This window comes from Strix aluco, chromosome 10, assembly GCF_031877795.1.
Source record: "Strix aluco isolate bStrAlu1 chromosome 10, bStrAlu1.hap1, whole genome shotgun sequence".
Classification (NCBI taxonomy): Eukaryota; Metazoa; Chordata; class Aves; order Strigiformes; family Strigidae; genus Strix; species Strix aluco.
The window spans coordinates 18027890-18048649 of NC_133940.1; the positions used below are offsets into that span (position 1 = coordinate 18027890).

General features: G+C 50.0%; 1 protein-coding gene across 3 annotated transcripts in view; it reads left to right on the forward strand.

Annotated features, from left to right (window-relative positions):
- Window positions 1–20760, forward strand: part of HDAC8 (histone deacetylase 8) — a 43786-nt gene that overhangs the window by 7096 nt on the left and 15930 nt on the right. The window contains exons 1-10 of one of the 3 annotated variants that reach the window (XM_074835541.1): window positions 55–184; window positions 822–874; window positions 2715–2845; window positions 5120–5261; window positions 8272–8384; window positions 9443–9520; window positions 9943–10051; window positions 13091–13263; window positions 14930–15024; window positions 17206–17241. In XM_074835541.1, coding sequence (XP_074691642.1) covers window positions 101–184; window positions 822–874; window positions 2715–2845; window positions 5120–5261; window positions 8272–8384; window positions 9443–9520; window positions 9943–10051; window positions 13091–13263; window positions 14930–15024; window positions 17206–17241 — 1014 coding nt within the window. In that variant the 5' untranslated portion in view covers window positions 55–100. Of the gene's footprint in view, window positions 1–54; window positions 185–821; window positions 875–2714; window positions 2846–5119; window positions 5262–8271; window positions 8385–9442; window positions 9521–9942; window positions 10052–13090; window positions 13264–14929; window positions 15025–17205; window positions 17242–20760 lie in introns of those variants that run through there. The other 2 variants (XM_074835543.1, XM_074835542.1) reach the window with 2 other exon arrangements.

Genomic DNA, 20760 nt, shown 5'->3' on the forward strand with positions numbered 1-20760 from the left:
CCCCGCGGCCGGAACTACCGGGACAGGGGAGGGGGGCAGTGCCCGTCCCGGCGTGCCCCGGGCGGGCGGCAGTGCCGGGCGTCCCGGCGTGGCGGCCCTGATGGCGGCGGCGCTGCCGCCGGTTTACGTGCACAGCCCGGAGTACGTGGCCCTCTGCGACTCCCTCTGCAAAGTGCCCAAGCGGGTCAGCGCCGCGCCGGGGGCTGGCGGGGCCTGCGGGGCGGGGGGGGGGGGCGGTTAACGGGCCCTGTGGGACCCTGGTGTGGGGCCTTGGGGAGCGCAGTGGTAAGGCCTGGGGTGGGAGGGGACCCCGGGGAGGCTGGCGGGAAGTGCGCGGGCTTTGAGGAGGCTGTCGGCACCCGGGACAGCGGGAGGGCGCGGAGAGCCCTGGGGGCAGAGGCAGCGGTGGGGGGGGCACCCCCGAGCCTGGGGAGGAGGAGTGCGGGCTCTGAGGGAGAGCCTGGCTCTCCCCTTACACCCCCTCTGGCAGGGCGGGAGCGGGTGGCCGGGACACAGAAGTGGTGCTTCCCAGACGTGTGTGTCCCGTCCCCCCCCTCCAGAAGCTCTGAGCTGTTGTGCCTTTTCCAGACACACCGGGAAGTCGTCGTCCGCACCCCCCAGCCCTGCAGTGCTGCTGCACCCTCCGTGGGGGAGGCCCTGCCCAGGGACCCCGCTCAGGCTGGTGCCAGTTTAGCTGTGCTGCTGGGAGAAGTCAGTTACACCTTCGCTGCAAGTCATTTATTCCCTGGTTGCTGTGCTTCAGTCTCCTACGCTAGAGCTGTTCTCACAGTCTTATTCTTTTTTTTTTTTTTTTTTTTTAGGCCAGTATGGTACATTCATTGATTGAAGCATATTCCTTACTTGACCAGATGAAGTAAGTGCTCCCATTTTCTGTGAAGAGAGTATTTTCTTTGCTGAGGTTTGGAAGATACTGAGTAACTGTGGGTCTTATACTATCCCTGCTGGCGGTGTGATTATAGGAGCCCACGCAGTGTGTATTTCTAGGATCTAAGGAAAGGCTGTTTGTTTTGCTAAATGGACAAGATTATGGTAATTACAGCAGGTGTAATTTGTGGTTACCCTTCCTGGTCTGATGGAGTACCAGTTGCCTCATGCTTTCTCCGTAGAGCGTTCTGTCACCTGCTGCTCTTGTGGCTCTGAGCAGAAGTGATGGTTGTTGGTGCTGCTCCCAATCCACTAGCCAGTGCTGATGCTGAGAGGCACCGTGTTGTTTTGCTGTGTTGTGATTAATTTGGGAGAGTTTTTATGAGGTCTTGGTGGTGTTCAGGAGAGAGGACAAGATGAGGTCTGAGGTGGAAGCATGAAGAGCGCTCCTGCACCGTTAGGGAATGTGAAGGGGGGGGAAAAAAGACTTAGCTCAGCCTCTCTTATGTAGCATCTCATAAAATCTCTACAAAAATCCCATGTTCCAGTTCAGCAGGGCCATAAAATCCTATTGAGACTTTTTTCTAAAGGATTTTTTTTTTCTGGCATTGTGGTAGAACACGCTTGGGAGATGGCTGCAGTACTATTACAGAGGTGGGCCCAAAGGGCTGTTCACCCTGGCATAGGTTGAGAAGTGCCCAGCACCTGGACTAGCCTAGAGCTGGGAGCTTCTTGCATTCTTCCAGTAGTACTGGAGCTGTGCTGTGTTGCCTGTGTGTGCCCCTAGAGTTTGAGATTTGAAGAGGGCTTTAACATGTCACAAGATTTATTTAGGCAGATTGCAAAGCACCCAAAACCAGGAAAGGTGATTTGTGAGTTGCTGAGAACAGAGATGGTCTCTGCTTTGAACACAGGTGGAGTTAAAAGCACATAAGGGGTGTTGCTCAGCTCTTGACCCAGCAGGCTGGTGTCCTGCCGCAGCACTGGGCTGGGCCTGGAGGTTTTCACTCTGTTATTTCCTCTGTGCGTAACCAGAATGTTGGATCTACTGAGGATTGCTCAAACTGGGAGAATGTGCAAAAAAGGAAAAAAAACTTGAAACAAAGTGGAAGGGTTAATGCAGGCAGCATCTGCAGGTGTTCCTCATTGGAGTGGGCACAGCAGACAGTGCCAGGCTGGGGGAAAGGCCTACTCCAGCTGAGCTGAATGGCTTTCTCACTCAAAGTGTGTTCTGGTTTTGTCTGGGATAGAGTTAATTTTTCTTCTTAGTAGCTAGAATAGTGCTGTGTTTTGGATTCAGTATGGGATTTGGTATGAGAAGAATGCTGATAATACACTGATGTTTTCAGTTCTTATTAAGAGATCAAGGACTTTCCCACTCCCTGTGTCCTGCCCATGTACAGGTGTACAAGAAGTTGGGAGAGAGCACGGCCAGAGCACTGGACCCAAATTAGCCACTGAAATATTTCATATCGTGTAATGTCATACTCAGTATATAAAGGAGGGTCGACTGGGAAGAAGGGGGTTCTCTTTCGCTTCCAGGATTATTAAATTGTTTTTTATCTCTACCTACGAGTCTCCCTTTATCCTCCAATTTCCCCCATCCCCTCGGCGGTGGAGGGTGAGCAAGCAGCTGTGTGGTGTTTGGCTGCTGGCTGGGTTTAAACCATGACAAAGTGACCGTTCAGTGTGAGAGGAGGAGCAGGTTTTGCTTTTTCACCAGTAACTGCCAAAAGAAGGCTCTTAGTCTGAGGAGGTTAAAGCTGGGTGTTCCAGCTGCACTTTGGAGCCTCTTGTCCTGATGTGCTCCTTTCCTCCTGTCTGCCTAGGATAGTTAAGCCAAAAGTGGCCTCCATGGAGGAGATGGCGAGCTTCCACACGGACGCCTACCTGCAGCACCTGCAGAAGGTCAGTGAGGAGGGGGATGATGACCATCCGGAGTCTGTGGAGTATGGACTAGGTAAGGACACGTATATTCAGCGAGAGATTAAATGAGTATCACTTTCCAGGATGCTTTTTGCTGGAGCTGAGGTTAGACTGAGGGCTGAGCTCAGGTGGGCTGCTGGGCTGTTTGTGGAGGGAAATGCTCTTTGATGGGGTGTTACTGAAGCCTGTCAGCCAGCAGTCACCTGTCAGGCTGGTATTTTCACTGTTGCCAGCAGAGGGTACTGTCAGCCTCCGCTGCTGCTCTGTGCAGCTCAGCCTGTCCCTTGCATACGGGGAGCCAGTGCCTTTTGCTGCTGCTTTGAGGATCTCAGGCAGGACAGAAGGCCCTGACATGCTGCCCTTGGAACAGAGCTGAGATTGGCTGCTGCGAGCCTGCTGTGGTGGAGGACATGCATGAAACGGCCTGAAACTACAGCCAGGGACCAGAGTGGCTGCTGTTTGCCTGGTGACTTTGCTTACATCTTGAGCAGAGGGCTCTTGCCAACCTGGACTTAAGACAGCCTGAACGATGCAGTAGTTAAAGCAGGTGAGGTGGCTGTGGGTACTGTCTTAGTCTTAGGAACAGGAGGAGTGACCTGGCAGTGGTGCAGATTCTGCACTGATCTCATGGGTTTCCCCTGGATCTGTCCTTTACATTTCTGAACGTGATCTGTCTGCAGGCAGAGGAGCAGCCCTGAGGCCATGCCTTGCTGGGGAATGTCTCCAGGGAAACTGGTGTATGAATATGTGAAGATCATATTCTAGCTATAGACCTGAAGCATACCTAGGCCTGTCTCCTTTGTGGGTGTCTGTTTTTAGGGGGGTGATACATCAGTGACCGTGTCAGGGCTTTCCTGGTAGAGTAGCCAGAGAACTGAGAGTGGTTTTGCAAGATTGGTATGAGAGACCAGTAGGTCAGGCTAGCCAGACACATGGATCAGAAGTTGGTTCAAGACCCATCTGTGAATGATTTTAGCGCAAGGAAACATTTAAATTGTTGATTTTTGCAGTGGGTTAACCTTGGCTGGCTGCCAAGTACCCACCAAGACACTCCTCTTCTCCCCCTCCTCAACAGGGTAGAGGAGAAAATATGATAGAAAAGATTGTGGGTTGAGATAAGGACAGGGAGATCACTCACCAGTTACCATCATGGGTAAAACAGGCTCAACTTAGGGAAATAAAATCAATTTATTGCCAATTAATAACAGAGGAGGATAGTGAGAATTGAAAGCAAAACTAAAATCACTTTCCCCCTCATCCACCCTTCTTCCCAGACTCAACTTCTCTCCCAGCTCTTCTATCTCCCTCCCTGCTGAGTGGTGCAAGGGGATGGGGAATGGGGGTTGTGTCCATAACACTTGGTCTCTGCTGCTCCTTCCTCCTCACATTGTTCCCTTGCTCCAGTGTGAGGTCCCTCCCATGGGATACAGTCTTCCATGGACTTCTCCAACGTGAGTCCTTCCCATGGGCTGCAGTTCTTCACAAACTGCTCCAGCGTGGGTCTCTCCCACGGAGTGCAATCCCTCAGGCACAGACTGCTCCAATGTGGGTCCCCCACGGGGTCACAAGTGCTGCCCAGCAAACCTGCTCCAGCATGGGCTCCTCTCTCCACAGGGCCACATGTCCTGCCAGGAGCCTGCTCCAGCACAGGCTTCCCATGGGGTCACAGCCTTCTTTGGCCACATCCCCCTGCTCTGGTGTGAGGTCCCCCACAGGCTGCAGATGGGAATCTGCTCCTCTGTGGACCTCTATGGGCTGCAGAGGCACAGCTACCTCACCATGGGCTACACCATGGGCTGCAGGGGAATCTCTGCTCCGGCACTTGGAGCACCTCCTCCCCCTCCTCCTTCACTGACCTTGGTGTCCGCAGAGTTGTTGCTCTGACGTATTCTCACTTCTCTCTCCTAGCTGCTGCGCAGCATTTTTCACCCTTTCTCCAATATGTTATTTTGGAGGTGCCACCAGCATTGCTGAGGGAGTCAGCCTTGGCCAGCAACAGGTCTGTCTTGGAGCCATCTCTGTCCAACATATGTGCAGCTCCTGGTGTCTTCTCACAGAAGCCACCCTTGCAGCTCTCCCTGCTACAAAAACCTTGCCACGCAAACCCAATACATTTTTTTCCTGCTAAATCTGCTGTGTGAGTCCAAATCTGATACCCGTGGTGAGGGTTTTGTGCCATGGCTTTTTCATTGTGCCTGGAACAGTACGTTAGAGCAGCAGTTAAAGGGAAACAGCTCAAAACAAAGAGAATGTGCTTCCCCCATAGGAAAAGGCCTGTTGTGTCTGACACATGGACTCTTATCCACAGGTTATGACTGTCCGGCTACTGAAGGGATCTTTGAATATGCGGCAGCCGTGGGAGGAGCCACCATCACCGCAGCCCAGTGCCTGCTGGACGGCAAGTGCAAGGTAGCGATTAACTGGCCTGGAGGGTGGCATCATGCAAAGAAGTAAGAAAACAATCTCTTCCCTTGTGTTTTCTCACCTGGTGTCTGAACCCCACCTCCTAGCTCCCAGCTTCCCTGCAAACCCTCAGGGTGCGGCGATCCAGCTGGAAGAGAGAGCAAGGTGTGAGTGGGGTGAGGGAAGGCAGGAGGTAGATAAGAAAGAAGCACAGTGTAGGGCAGAGGCCTGAGAGTAGGCTGGTTACTGCCCAGTCCTGGTGCTATCATGGACTGCAGTGCTGGTCTGGGGCAACTATATTCGGAGGTGTCTCACCATCCATTGATACTTGGTTATCGCTGGGAGTTCAAATGAGAATTGATTTTGTAGTCCATAGAGAAGGGCTGTGGAGAGGCAAATCATTGGTGTTGCTCCCAACTTGGAAGAGAATGGAAATGTGGCAGCATGTTGTCCAAATTGTTTTGTGTGTTTTTTTTGGTTTCTTAACAACCAAAAAAGAGGTTTGAAACAGTGCAGGACTGACCTCTGGTTTTCCCCATACTCCCGTGGGTGGCTGTTAGCTCTGAACTGTAACGTCAGTAATGATCTTCCAGAACACAGGAGAGGAAGTAAAAATTTTGTCCCTGAATCCTGTGATTCTGTAGTGGTAAAATAATTTGTTTCCATGGCTTCCCCATTTTCCATGGATGTATGTTTTATTTTAATTTGTGTCCCCCATCTCCCAAAGCATGAGGCCTGTCTGCAAATGCAGACAAGACAGCATCCTTCCTTGTTCCCAGCTAACTGGCCTCTGCAGTGCCATTCTGTTTCCCTGGGAAGCCCCAGAAATTAACATGAACCGTGTGTCTAACCCTAACAACTTGCACATGAGTGCACAGGTTTCTCTTCTTGCTCTGGTGGCTTTTCTGACCTGGCAGAGAAACTCTGGAGGTGTAACGATGGTGTGCAAACACCAGCGATAGCAAGGTCTCATCAGGACCCTTTTCCTGGTCAGCACTTTGCTGAATATGGGTTCAGCTACAGCTTGATGAGAAAGGAGAGAGCTTAGCTTGGCTGAGCTGAGCCCTCTTGCGCTTTGCAGGAGGGATGGCTTTTCAAAAATCTTCTGTTCTCTTTTATCTTGATTGCATGGCTTATAAAATCGCTGTAACAGAAGAATCTTAGCAGTCTTGCAGCCACTGAGCTGTGCTATTAGCACTGTTCTGGGAAGTAAACAGTCTGTTTAAAAAAGGCATTTATTACTTACTGATCCCACAGGACCCTTCTCGGTCACCCCAGTGAGGTGGTCTGGGATGCTGGGGCGTTGGCAGCAGCTGTAGTAGGTGCCAGTCCAGTGTGAAGATCCAGCCAGACTGATACCCAACTGCAGGTGCCTGGTGCTGGGACCTGTGTCCTAGCAAAATACATGTCCTTTTGTCAAAAAAGACTTGCTGTCTGGTGGTCTAGTTACTTTTCAAGGTCATAAAGATGGGAATGGTAACCACTGTGACCTGGGGCTTTTGAAGCTCCCAGTTCACTGGTATGCCTTTGGGGCAGAGGGCGAGAGGCTGAGTTGGTGCCTTTTCTTGATGCAGCCCTGCCCTCCCTTCAGGCAGTGGCAATCCAAGCTCTGCTGTATGGATCTGTGGGGTGGGAAATACCAAGTGCTGGCCCTGAGCTGCAGCTCTGACACTGGTCAACCTCTGTCTGAGCTGGTGTTCTGCTCTGCTTTGCCTTGAGTTTGAAAGAGATTGTGTGTTACAGCATGGAGAGAGTGCCTGAGACGTGACATAGTTCACTTTGCTCCCTTGCAGGCTGGGAAGGAGGGGAGGAGTACAGTGTGTAATCACAGTTAAAGAAAATTCCCAGGACACCTGCTAACATCCCAGTTCTCAACATCACTGTAAATGAGCAGAGTCACTGGGAAGCATCTGTGCTTCATGACATTTGCAGGGAGTGAGCAAGTGCAGTTCTGCCACCCAGTGCTTGCTCCTCACTGTTTCCAGCTGTTTGTTGAGCAGGGGAGTGACAGGGCAAATGAGCCGAGTGCTGTGGCTGAAAGTCAAGAAACATTTCCAAGAGGCACATCTTAGATCCTGAAGTTGTTTAAGCCTGGGGGAGAGGGATTTGGACACTCCCATTGTAAAGTAAAAAGCTTTGGTTTAAATCAGCTATCCAGAGCTGACCTAGGACTGCATATGGGCTAGCGCCAAGTGGTGATGGGGACTTGACTTCGAAGCAAGTCTGGAGTAGGGATTAAGAAACTTCCTTGTTCCTTTGATGCTAGCAATATGGAAGCTGCCCCCTGATGTATGTCAGGGATAAATCTTTTCATGAAACATCTGTCCTCTGTTTAGCTGCTGGGGCTCTCTTCTGTCTGAGCCCAGGAGCTGTATTGTGAGGGACTGCATGTGGGGCATCCTGTTTGCATTTTCCTGGGGAGGAAGGGCGAGTGTTGCTTTGGGGAGAGGCTTAGCCTTCGTACCCTGAGACTTTGGAACAGAGCAGCAGAGTGTTGTGACTGCCTTGAACGTGGCTTTCACTGCCAGGACCTTCCCAGGAGGTGTGACCTGGACAGCAGGGATGGAATGGCTGCCTGCCTGTGTCTGTCCAGCACTCACAGGAAATGGCCAAGCAGGACTGTCTGGGGGTCTGTCCTCTTGCCACAGAGGGAGAGGAGGTACAGCGGAGAGTGGGTTTGAGTAAAGTGGCTCTGAACTTCTTCAAAATATCTCAGATGCAGAAAGCAAATGTTTTGTTTGTGAAATGGTCAGAGGTACACTGCCAAGCCCTCAATGGATCAGGGCATCCCTGCAGCAGAGCCTGCTTATGCTTTACCAGCTGCCAGCAAGCCCAGGGTTGAGAAGCAATTGGCACAAGCAGTCATGTTCTCTGTGCTTCCCAGCCATGCTTTGAGCTGCTCCTGACCTATCCCTTGGTCACTGCTGGGCATTGGTCAGGCTCTTCATCCTCCTCTGTGCCCCTGCGAGGTGGAGACTTGTAAAGTAAAAGTGACAATGCCGAGATCAGTGGTGATTGCATTGGCAGTGTTCAACCTCACGGACGTTGTTTTCACAGAGATGAAGCTTCTGGCTTCTGTTACCTGAATGATGCTGTCTTGGGGATCCTGCGTCTGCGCCAGAAATTTGACCGTGTCCTTTATATCGATTTGGATTTGCATCATGGGGATGGTAAGGCCCAGCGCAGGCTGCAAACAGCACAGCTGCACAGACTCAGGGGGAGGAATGGGAGAAGTCAAGGCCTGTTGTGGCATTAGGGCTTTACCTGCTGCAACAGCCATGGCTTTGCCACTCCTTTCAGTGCAGTCAAGTTCCCTCAATCCATTTCTGCTTTGTCCTGCTTTATGGATTTGCCCTGTGCTGCTCATGGGACCTCTCTTGAGGGTCTGGGCAGTAGTCTTGCACCTAAAGCAACAAAGAGCGTGTTCCCATTCCAGTAATCTCCTCTGCCAGTGGCTCTCCAGCAAGGACTTCCCCCACTCCCTTGTCTCCCATCCCAGTAGAACAGCTACTGACAGTGTTTAATTGTTTAATGCCATCAGTGCAAGAGGGAAGCAGTCAGTAGTAAACGGTGCTTTTAAAAGAAGGTTTGATGCTATAAAACTAAAGCCAGAGCTGGCCTTGCAGAAACTGCTCTCTCCTTCAGGGACATTATTTCAACACTATTTAAGATTTCCTGCTCTCCTAAATTTTATGGTGTGTTTCATTTTGCTCTGTTTTACCTCCACATTTGGTTTCTGTTAAGTTTCCTATTACTTCTTTTTCCCTCCCCACCCCCACTATTTTAATATGTCTAAGGAAAAGAAAAAAGCATGTTGAACCACAGCAGCACTGAGAAAAAGCAAGAGAGCCTGGTAGCTCTGGTTCTAATCAGAGCCAAGCTCTGGCCAAGGCATCCCTGCTCAGCTCCCTCTCCCAGCCTTGCAGGCCAAGCAGTGCAGGCAAGTGCTGCTAACGTGGGCACTGACCTGAGGTATTGAGATCCATATAGTTCTGATTAACATGAGACCTGCCAAATTCATTGCAGTTGTGACCTTTGCTGCAGTTGAATTCGGGTCTCCATTGATTAAGGATGGATTTACTGAGCCACATGGGGTTTTTTGCTTTGTTTGTTCTGTTCCTGCTCTGCTTGCTGCCCTTGTGTTTATCGAATGACTTGTTTGTGTGTTTAGCCACTGTCATTTATGTGAATGATGATGAAAGCTTTTTTCTCTTCACTTTTCTGATAGGAGTTGAAGATGCCTTTAGTTTCACCTCAAAAGTCATGACTGTTTCTCTGCACAAGTTTTCACCAGGATTTTTCCCAGGCAAGTTAAATTTGTCAGGTGTGTGCTAATTCAGTTCATGGATTGCTGACGAGGCTCCAGCGAAGGCAAGTCCCATTCCTTCTGTCCAGCAGAGGTGTCTCGCTGCCTCTCCTGTTGACTCAGGAGAAGGAAAGAGGGGGAACTACATGTTTCTCATTTCTCCCTTTCTGGTTGTGACTAAGCTCTGGTCAGAGCCACTGCTGGGTGGCCACCCGCAGCCCTTGAAAGCTGCATGACAGAATTGGGCAGAGGGTGAGAACCAGGTCCACCCAACCCCTCCTTTATTGGTGGTGGCGGATGGACTTCTCCATAAGCATGTCGGAGACCTTGGCTCTCTGCTGTCATCTGAGACATCCCACACATTTCTCTTGCTGCTGATCCCCTTTCCCTCGTAATTAACCATAGGGCGTTTCCTTTTTCAGGCACTGGTGATGTGACAGATGTTGGTCTGGGGAAAGGTCGCTATTACAGCGTAAATGTACCTATTCAAGATGGCATTCAGGATGAGAAATATTACCAGATCTGTGAAACGTAAGCCCTTTTGCTCTGATACAGTTTACCTGGATGTGATTTTATAGAACAGAGACTGCACAGATTTTGTTTATTTACAATTTTTAATTACAGTAATTCCTTAAGGCTTGCCCTTTCCCCTGTTACAGGTTTTGATTACAACAGACACAGATCTTAAGAGTTCTCAGAAGTTCTGTCTGAATCCTTAGGCAAACTGCATATACAGGGGCATTTGTGGGTGGATGGAGGGTCTCTTTGCCACAGGTCAGCCTTGTGTGTTTAAGGAGAGAGACTGAGCAGGGACAAGTACTTTTTAGCTGTGGACGTAGGGCTAGATGCTTTTTCTTCAAATAAATGCTCTGAATCCTGACCATCTGTGGGAGATGTGCTTGGGGCTGAGCTAAAAGTGTTTTCCAAACACCTTTTGTCTATGCTGGAAGACTGGAAGGCTGAATGTCTGCTAGTGATTGAGCTGCCTCTTGGCAGGCCCCTCTGTCACTCAGTTGTTGTGGACCCCACAAGCTGTTGCCCATGTCAAAACTGGGCTGTGGGGCTTATCCTTGGCCTTATCCTTGGCTGCTCCCTCCCTTCCCTTCTTTTCCTTGCTGCGAACCAGTTTAGGGAGTTAACCTAGCAGAAAACTAATCCTGCTAAGCAATGCTCTGCTAGTTCAGCTCTCTGAAACTGCACACTGTGGGATTGGAGCAGCTCCGCCATAAGCAAAAGGAACGGGCTGGGAAGGGTGGGTGGAAGTGACTACCTGCTGCAGTGTGGTCAGCTGGCTTTGTCAGCTGAAGTTTGGAGCATGCATGCATGTGAGGGCCCATCAACATCTGGACGGGGCTGAGACTGCACAGCAGTCCTTCTGCTGACTTCCTAAAACACCAGAAAGAATTACTCTGTTCCTGAGCACAACATGGAGCAAGAAGGGGGCTAGGCTACCCTTATGCATTAACAGAGATCCCAGCAGCTACAGACAAATGTCACGTCAAGGAGATATTTATCATTCAGGTAATGTCTGCAATGTGCTTTGAAAATGAAAAGCCCTGGGAGAGAGTGAACTTTGTTTAAGACTCCTCATGCAGCCAGCAAACACCTGCAGGGATGGGCTAAAAGGCTTTTCTCCATCCTTGCTGGGAGACCTTGTTGACAAATAGTAGGAAGCCTTGGCCTGAAATGAGTTTCACTGGGCAAATAATAGAAGAACTTGTGATAGTTATTTCGGTGGAAGTGGCTGTTCTTGCATAGTGAGATTGGTGAGGGGGCAGGGGACCCCAGCCTTTGGTAGCAAGAGGTAAACCTTCCTCTGTCCATGTTATTTCACATGCATCGGCCTGTTTCTGATGGATCCATGAGGAATGTAAAAGTTCCTAGGGAAGAAGTGAGCTGTTTGAACTGGCCAGTGCCAGCTGCTGGTATAGCAAAAATGGAGAAGCGTGTTCGAGGGAGATGGGGAAGAGGGACCCAGAGACAGCTCACAGGAGCTACATGTGCTTGCAAAGGTCTGAGTGCAGGCGATGAATGCCCTCACCAGCAGCCGACAGTGTCAGGGAGCCCTACAGTGTTTGAAGAAAGCTGGTTCAGTCCTACTTACTCCAGGGAAGTGAGTCTTGAGCAGAGGTGGAAGCCTCTCTCATCCATCCCATCCTTGACATCTGCAGAAGAAAGGCTGACTTTGGTCCCCTTCAAGAAGGAAGCCTATGCCGATTTGACCGCTCTTTCCTTGGCACTGTGATTTTCACCATCTGCCTCAGTTTTCTTAGCTTGGTGGGACTGTGTGGGCCTGGGAGCTGTCAAAACATGAGTGGTGTGAGTAGCTGTCAGCTCCCTGGCCGTGCCAGGTACCTGGGTGCTGGGGCCAGGCTCTCGACACGTCCGGGCCTTACTGCCATACCTGGAGTGAATACACATACTGAATGGAAATCATGTTTTCCCCCAGGCTCACATATTTGGTCTTGGGGGGCAGGGGGTTGAGTTTTTTTCCCCAGTTTTTCTCATCACTGGTCGAGCTTTTTCCCAGCAGTGCCTATATTTCAATAGTGAATTTATCGTGCTCGTAGAGCTGATGGCCTCAGCCCCGCAGGCATCTGCCTTGGCAGACCGAACCGAGCTCAGTGGGGTTCCTTGTCTGGGTGCAGTGACTGGCGAAGTTTCTTGGAGTGAGCATTGGTAAATGCAATCTCTTTGTCACGGGGAAGCAGCTCTCTCGTTTGGCACCACAGTGGTTTCTAATTGCATATCAAATAAGAGCTGGCGATGCTTAGGTTCTCTTAACCAAGGCAAAAGCATTTATTTCAGGGATCACATCTGTTTCTACTTTAGCAAAATAAAAACACCGTTGTGAAAGGAACATGTTTTTCTCCATTATTTGCCTTGTATTTTGGGCTTTGGAGCACAGTGCTGGGAACAAGATTATTCCCTCTGTGGTGTTTGTAATACTAAAAATCTCCTGGAGTGAAGCCAAATGTCTGATATGCCCAATTGCCTTCTGCAAGAGAGAATACTTCTAATAAACTATCTTCAGGACACTGGCCCTGCTGCACTTAGCATCCACTAGAGCCGGGGCAAATGTGTTTCTGCCTCACGAGCCATATGGTAGAGAGGAGAGTGAGAACCTAGACAGAGCCACCTTCTGTTCATCTTGTCCTGTCTTGGTGAGAGATGTTGAGAGTTTAGGATTGTTGTTTTGCCAGACCCTGCTCTTCACCATGACTTTTACGGGGGGAAAGCCCCTGGATTTGGCTTGCAGCCCTTCCGCTCAGGGTGGCCGATGTAAATGTGTGGTTTGATGCTACCACTAGATCCACCTCCCCCGGGTTCTCAGTGATGCTTTTGCCTTCATCAGCCTTGTGATGAGTGCTTTGAGAGTTAAACTTACTGCAGGAGAGTAGCAGAGGCAGAAGGCTAACTGGGAGCAGAGGGAGAGTAACTGGTATGAGGGGGCTGGGAGCAGAGAATGCAGAAACCTTGAGAGGCATTCGTGGATCTGAGCGACCAGAACCATGCCACCAGCATCCCTCTGAGAGGCGTTTGTGGTAACCCCCCCACTTTTCTCCACAGCGTGCTGAAGGAGGTGTATGCCGCGTTCAACCCAGACGCGGTCGTGCTGCAGCTGGGGGCAGACACCATTGCTGGAGATCCCATGTGCTCTTTCAACATGACGCCTGAGGGAGTGGGCAAGTGCCTGAAGTATGTCCTGCAGTGGCAGCTAGCAACTCTGATCCTGGGAGGAGGTGAGTGCACGTGCGTCCTGCTGTTCACAAGGAAATAGGTTTGTCCTCCTGCAACCCTTCTTTAAGGGTGTGCCCTTGGGCTCAGCACGGACTGGAGTTTAGCAGGGTGACTGCCAGGCAGTGTCAGGAGGGCACTCTGTGGTACAGCACTGTTTTCACACAGACCTGAAATCCATGACACCGACAGGTGCAAGTCTCAATCCTGACCCTAAGATCTTGAGTTAAAGGCTGCTTGGCTCCTCCGGAGAAGAGTAGAGACTTGACCCTGGCTTCTCAATGGCACCTCTGATTGATTCTCATCTCTGCTGATCAGATCTCTTTAAATGCAAGCGCTGTTGTCCTAAACCTGCCTTGGGCATCTGGCAGTGAATGATTTTGTTTGGATTCAAGCAGGGGCTTGGGAACAGGACTGCCTGCCTGCACGGTACAGCAATGCGCTGATATCCAGCGAAAGCTAAGGTTGACTTAGCTCTGCCATGCTGCATAACCAGCTTCTTGTCCAGCGGGGAGAGTGCAGGACAGGCTTCATGCAACAGAACCTTTCAGAACAACAAAAGCCACTGTGTGCCAGGGAGAGCCCCCCCAGCTCTGTGCCTGGAGCTGTATCAGCTCTAGCTGTTGTCCTTTTTGAGGTGAGGGAGGTCAGATATAGCGTGTCAAGTCTAAAATTTGATGTGCCTAATGCACTTTGGAAAGGTTATGAGTGTTCAATCCTACTGTGGCATGTCTGTGGGTGTGCTGGGGATGGCACCTTTCAGGCAAAAAGAAACCCCAAAACTTTTGTCAAAAAATGAGCAGCAGCTATTTGTCACTCATGAAAATACCAAAGGAACATCCCACCATTGCAGCTCGTGGAAGCATTTGAAGTGGAAATTGGGGAGGAGTCAATACTTGCAAAAGAAGAAAACCAAAGCAACAACAAAAAACCCAACAACCCAAAGAGAAGGGCATATTGAAAAATATGGTCTCCCTCTCTTTGCAAAGTGTTTTTCTCTCTTACTATTTTAGTCATGTTTGCTGGAAAAAACCTTCTGAGGCTCTTGCAGGATTGTTTTCAGCTAAGGTTTCTTCTTGTGGGCTCATGTACCGTTACCATGGATGTGACCATTACCATACCGACTGTGAAACCTCATTTACTTATAAAGCAGTCAGAAGTTGTACTAAGGAGCTTCATATTTGTTCTCTCAGACATGACAGTGCTGAAGAGCTCATCAGTGAATGGCTGGGCATGTCTATTATGCTTTATGGGTTGAAGGCTGGCATTAAAAAGCAGGAATCCCCCGTCTCCACTGCTGCCCATGCACTTCTCTCCCTGTTACTTTTGAATGCTCCTCCTTGTTGCCAGGAGAGAGCCCAGCACATGGGGCCAGGAGCTTGTGCTGGGTCTGAGCTGGTGGCTGGAGGATCTCGGCCTGCGCCATGCTGGGCGTAACTGGGGTTCAGTTTGGGAGGTCTGCCTTGCGTACAGTGTCATTTGGACCTGGCCTTGTATAGCCAGCAGGTGCAAAATGCAGTTTGTGGGCACAGCTTGAGTGGATGAAATAAGCTTGAGTTCATGTAAACTGCATGTGTTGCCTCCAGAATTTGTTCCTTCCACTAAAATCTCTCTCTCTCTTCCCTTTCCCTACTTTTTCCCCTCCAAAATCTCAATTCTTGCTGGAAACAGGAGGCTACAACCTTGCCAACACAGCTCGCTGCTGGACATACTTGACTGGGGTCATCCTTGGGAGAACGCTGTCCTCCGAGATCCCCGATCACGAGGTAAAGCTTTGACAAACCTTCCCTTCTCCTTGCGTGAGAGCTGAGTCATTCTACCTAATCCAAACGGCATCCTTGCCACTCAATACTGTTTTGTTGAGACGTTCCTGTAACAATAACGCACTGTCCTAGCAGCATAGTGGGTGCTTGTTCCCAAAACCTGAGGCTGTCCACATCTTTTTGCAAGGGATCTCAGGAGCCAATAAACTCCGGTCTCGGATAATTACAGAGAGGATGGGGAGGGGGAGTCACCTGTCTGCTCAAATCGCTCTTTAGGATGTGCACGTATTTTTGCCAGGAAAGAGCCAGGCTTTAAATTTTAGCCCTGCTTTCATTGACTTACAGAAAGTACCAGGTGCAGCTCTGAAGCTTTCCTGACCAGCAGCAGTTTTGCAGTGGGCCCTGGGGCCAGGTGCTGTTCATGGTCACATATGAGCTGTCTCAGTTCCAGTGCTGGTGCAGCAGGGCTGGACAGCTGGTTGGAGGGACACAATCTAGACTGAATTTGAGTGGAAATGACTATAGTTTCATGATAGGTCTCAAACTGCAGATCAGTGTTACTGACCCTACAGAAACAAACGTGCACGTGCAAAGCAGTTCAAGCCTACAGTGACTACAGAGGAGAATTATGGTTTTGCCTTTGTCTAAGGATCTTGGGGACCAGTGTGCATGAGGAAGTAAAGCGTTTGTGTGGATTGAAACCGGAAATTCATCATTATAGAAACGGGTGATTACAGATACGAGATGTTTTTTTGAGAGGTCTCATGCTTAAATATGATCCTTTAACCAGGTTTCTGCAGAAACAGATTTTAAGCAAGACTGGATCTTTCGTATATGTGGAAAGGGAAAAGTGTGGGTCCCTCTGTAGGAATTAATTGCATGGTTAACTGGTGGTTAGGTTCTGCTGGTTTGTTGTTGCTCTGAACATTTTATTTGTTTGTTGTGTTAGTGACTCCTATACCTAGTGCCCTGAAGGATAAGAGCAATATGGGAATGAGCTGATTGCAGGATATCACAAGGTGCACAGTGGGGTCCTTTGTGCTCTGGCTACTCCTTCTCAAAGGAATTTGTATCCCCTCCTGGGCTGGCCAGTGCTTGGGCTGTAGAGCTGAGCTGGCTGTGAGTTGTGGTGCTGCTGGTTGGCCAGCCTGTTTGGGTTCCCCTTGCAGCGAAATGGTGCTTGTGGTTTTGTTTCCGGAGATGATCTGAGCTGCTCAGAGTTCACCCTTGGAGGAATAAGTTCCTGGAGATCCACCCAGCCTGTGTCTTGGTGCAGCGCTTCAGGAGGAATGAGCTGGAGGGAGGGAAAATGGGGGCTGCCTTGGGTGAAGCAGTCGCCAAGTGCTGCTGTTCCCGCTTGGGCACGTATATTTATGGCAGGCTCGTAAAACCAAGTGCTTGCCATGAGCAAGTGCATCTTGACTCCTGCACCATGGAGAGGGCTTAGTAGGAATCACCTCTAGGGTAGTGACATTAGCCAGCAAAGCAGCTGGTGAGGATCAGGAGCATAGCTGCAGTGCTTACTGAAGGCCAGGTGAAGTGGCTGGAGTGGTGGTTCATCAGAGTTAGAGCGCTCTTGGTGGAATGGAGTTTGCTGGAGCTGAATCAGGAATGAGTCAGAAATCCACAGTGCTCTGCTAGGATATATATCAGGTCCACAAAGAAGACGTGGGGACACTGGCATATGAGAAGCTGTCTGATTATTTTAAAGCCTGTGGCCATGTGCTTCATCAAGGGTAATAAAGTAGCCTTGGTGGCAAAGTGACCTTGGTAATAAGAAATAGCCTTGGTACATGAATGGTTCTGGATCAATACCAGCTAAAAGATAGTGATATTCATGTTGGTAAGCAGGGAGCAGCAGCCTGCCTTTGGGGAATCTGTGTCTCTCTTGGGACCTGGAAGAAGTGGGTAAGCAAACTGCAGTGGGGTTCAGAGCCTCAGGGACAGGGCCCCTCCATTACCAGGTGGAAGCGGTGAGGTTGTGTTTGAACTGCACCAGGTAAAGTACCCTGAGGCCTGGCCCTTAGATTGTCATACAAACTTCTTGTTACAGCTCTGCTCCTAAGTAGTAGAACAAATGGATGCATGCTCCCTGGCTTTGAGGCACTGGTGAATAGCTAATTCAAAGGCACTGGGGAGGAATGTTCCCTGTCAACAGGTTTATCCCATTATTATCTGCTACAGAGCCTGCTGGTGGTTGGGACTGCCTTGCAGCTGAAGGTGAGATTTTGGGCTGGTAGTGTGTTACCCATATGCATGCAACACCCCGCAGCTGTGTCGGGCTTGCACTGAGCCAAGGCATGAGCCAGCTGCCACGCTTGTGTTTTTGCCTGCAAGTGGCCACTGCGGGCTGCTTCACAGTCAGGAAGGTGTGTGTCCCTGGTCGGGTGTGAAGTTTTTGCCTCTCCTAGAGGGGTGCTAGCTCACATCCTCTGGCAGGAGATCAAGAGCTCCATTTCTAGCCTCACTAACGGCACCAGATGCTATTTTTCTTTTACGTTTATAATCCTGTTCTGAAATGTATTAAGCAGTTTATATCAAGTGCCCTGAAAGCCAGAGCCACAGGCTGATGCTTACAGATTTTCAGAGGATTTCCTTTATCAGTTTTTTAAATGTTTTCTTGCTTCTTCCCATCAGCATTGGTCTGTGTTTTTAGCTCTTGAACCACAACCAAGAGCAACAATTCCTAAAACCAGCTGTCTTGAAAAGAGCATTGAAGGATTATCTTTGTTTTCTTTAATATAACTCTGATGCAGTTACCTGCCTCCTCCCTCCTCCTAAACTGGATCATTTCATAATGCTGAGCATAGTATTTTTTAGCCCAGGAGTAAGGGTCTCTCTCATGTTTTCATATTGGATGTGGCAAGGCCATTTGCATTGAAATAGAGATGTCCAAACTTTGCCCGCTGAAGGGTTGGGTTAGCAGCTTGCCCCAAGCCTGGGAAGCTGTACCCCAGCCATGGGGTACATTGGCCCATGTTTGCTCTCATGCTACTACACACAGCGTAACACTGAAGACAGCGCAGTGCAGCGTGAGGTGCCAGATTGGCATCTGAATGTCTGCCATCCAAATCAGATGGAGTGTGTTTGCTTTGAACGGCTTTGCTGATCCGTGGTGCTTGTGTGTAATCATGCTCTGTCTTGGGTGTGCTAGATGAGGTGTTCATAAAGTCTCGTTAGCCTCGTTTAGTCCCCCCAAAAGCACTCACAAACCAGAGAATGTAATATTAACAGATGTTGAGCAGGAACAGAGGAAGGAGGGCAGGGAGAAAAGAAACCCAAAGCATGAGACTGATGTCCCTGGGCATCTTAGTGGGCCGTGGGCATCCATAAGACTTAGGAGGAGCAGATGGGGTCACTTGGTTTGTTCAGCTTGGAGAAGAGAAGGCTGAGGGGCGACCTCATCGCAGTCTACAACTTCCTCAAGAGCGGCAGTGGAGGGGGAGGTGCTGATCTCCTCTCTGTGGTGTCTAGCGATAGGACATAAGAAAGCAGAATGAAGCATCAGTAAACTAGCATGAAACACTTTCATAAATGATGTTGAGATCGTTTTGTAAGGTGTGATTTTTGTGGGGATTTATAAAATGAGGAAGACCGAGGGAGCAGAGCATCCTCGTGTGCAGTGAGTAAGGTGGTCTGACGGGCCCCGGCTCATCAGGCAGAGCAGTGTGCTCTCAGCCCCGGCCTTCTGCCTGCTGCGCTCCTGAAGGTTATTTACTGGGGAGGAGTTAAATGTCACTCTATTTTGCACCCACCTGGGGAGATTTTGCCTCTGTATGAGTGTGTGCTCCGGCTGCACTTGCAGGAATCAAGTTTTGTGTGAGATATCAACTGTGTATACCCAGGCAGCGGTGAGCCTGCGGCATGTTCGGTATTGGGGCCCCAGAATGGTGCTTGCAGTGTATTTTTTGAGCATGATGTGTTTGAGGAGGGAGGTGTTGGCAGCTAAATGAAAGGAACTGCCGGCCAGTGACCAGCACAGGGGGTGGTGATAATACAGAGCACTGCTAACTGTGGGAGGAGGTCCTGGGGCAGACGGAGTCCCTGTAGGCCAGTTTGTAAAGGTTTTAATTTTTGAACTCAATCTTTTATGCGCTTTTCATGGCCAGGGATCAAAGAGGCAAGCTGTGTCCCTGCTAAGATAATGCAAACTGAACACAGTCACGTTCCTGAACTGCCCCTGCCCCTTCTCCCCGGGACCCCAGGAGGGTTAGAAGGAGGAGCAGCAGCTCAGCCCTGTCAAGAGAACAAAAAGCACTTTGTACCTGCTAAACAACCTCCGCTCCACTCCCCACTCTACCAACAGCCGCCACTGCTCCCAGAAGTGAACAAACAGGAGGTCAGGCCTTTCTGAGGGGATGTGAGGGGCTTGGGGCAGGGAGAGGGAGTGGGGTGGGGTGAGGAGAAGCTGTCACAAAGCCCTGATTGTAAGTGAAACCCTTTTGTTTTTTCTCACCTGTGTGCTGGGCATGTTCCAGTGTCTGCTGGCCACTCAGTTGGTGTTGAGCTGGGTGTGTGGCCAGGCAGATGGCAATTCCCAAAAGGCAACAGCTATTCCACAGAGCTGAAAAGAATTGGGAAGTGGAGTTGAGCCCTCTAGCAAAAGCCGTTTCCCCTTCCCAGCCCACAAGAGCTTTCTTCCCCAGCTGTGCATCTGAGACTTTTTTTCCACACGCTGCAAGAAACAGTTGTGTCCTGGTTATGTCCACTTCAAGTGTTTCTCCCTTAGCCTGAACACCGGACTTGACGTGGTGCAATGGTCTTAAATAGCATGGGAATGTGCAATCTGGAGGATGGTACCTCCTTCACCGTGTCAAGTGATTGGTATTGTCCAGGAAGCTGTCAGTCTGTCTGTCTCCTCTCCTCCATGCCGCAGTAGCCAATAGATGCAGGGGGACAAGTATAAAGAACAGTGCCAACACAGTTTCTCTGCGTGCTCTTCCAGTTTTCTGTGATGTATGACCGAGAAGTATCCTGCTGTGTCTGTATTTGTCCTGTTGGTAACATGTAAAGCTTGGTTTGTGAGAGGATTCAGTATTATTATGGTACTTACACGTTTAAACTGGTCCTGGGGTCAGCTGTGTGTGTTCAGCACTTCTCCAAACTTGTCCTAGTCAAGTGAGACCCTAGGCAAAAAGAAGAGCGCAAGGCCGTGCACAGTGTGCTTTATGGGACTTGCCGAGTGCACGCAGGAAAGGGGGTAGCTGCTTCTCCAGGGTGGCACGTTTGGTGCCATCCTTTTGGTTTCTGGAATTCCTTGGTCTCCATCCAGTACTTGACAGGGCTGAATTGGCTGAGCCTCTGGCTTGGAGCAAGGCGGGGATGCCTGGTTGTATGCCATGATGTGATCCAATATGCATCTTGCATGGGGTAACACTAAAGGCAGGGGCTTTAACCTCACTGTTCTTCATTAAAATCCTGCCTACCATAAATGAGGCAGGGGCATTACACCTGAGAGCCCACTCTGCCACCTTGGCTTGAGTTACCTGGCGTAAGTTCATCCACCTCATTGAACAAGGGTGATGGATCCAGTGTTCGTAGCACTGAGGTTTCAGGTGATGCAAAGGTCTGTACCCCTGTAATGGATAGAATTCACGTGCATGCAGCAGTATCCGTCTGCATCATCTGAGTTTTCTGTATTCTGGATACTCTGCAACAGTCAAGGAGTCATGGGTAGGTTATCCCTGCCCGTTGTCCCCTAGCCTGTGTATTACAGCATGTAAGTCTCACTGTGTGGAG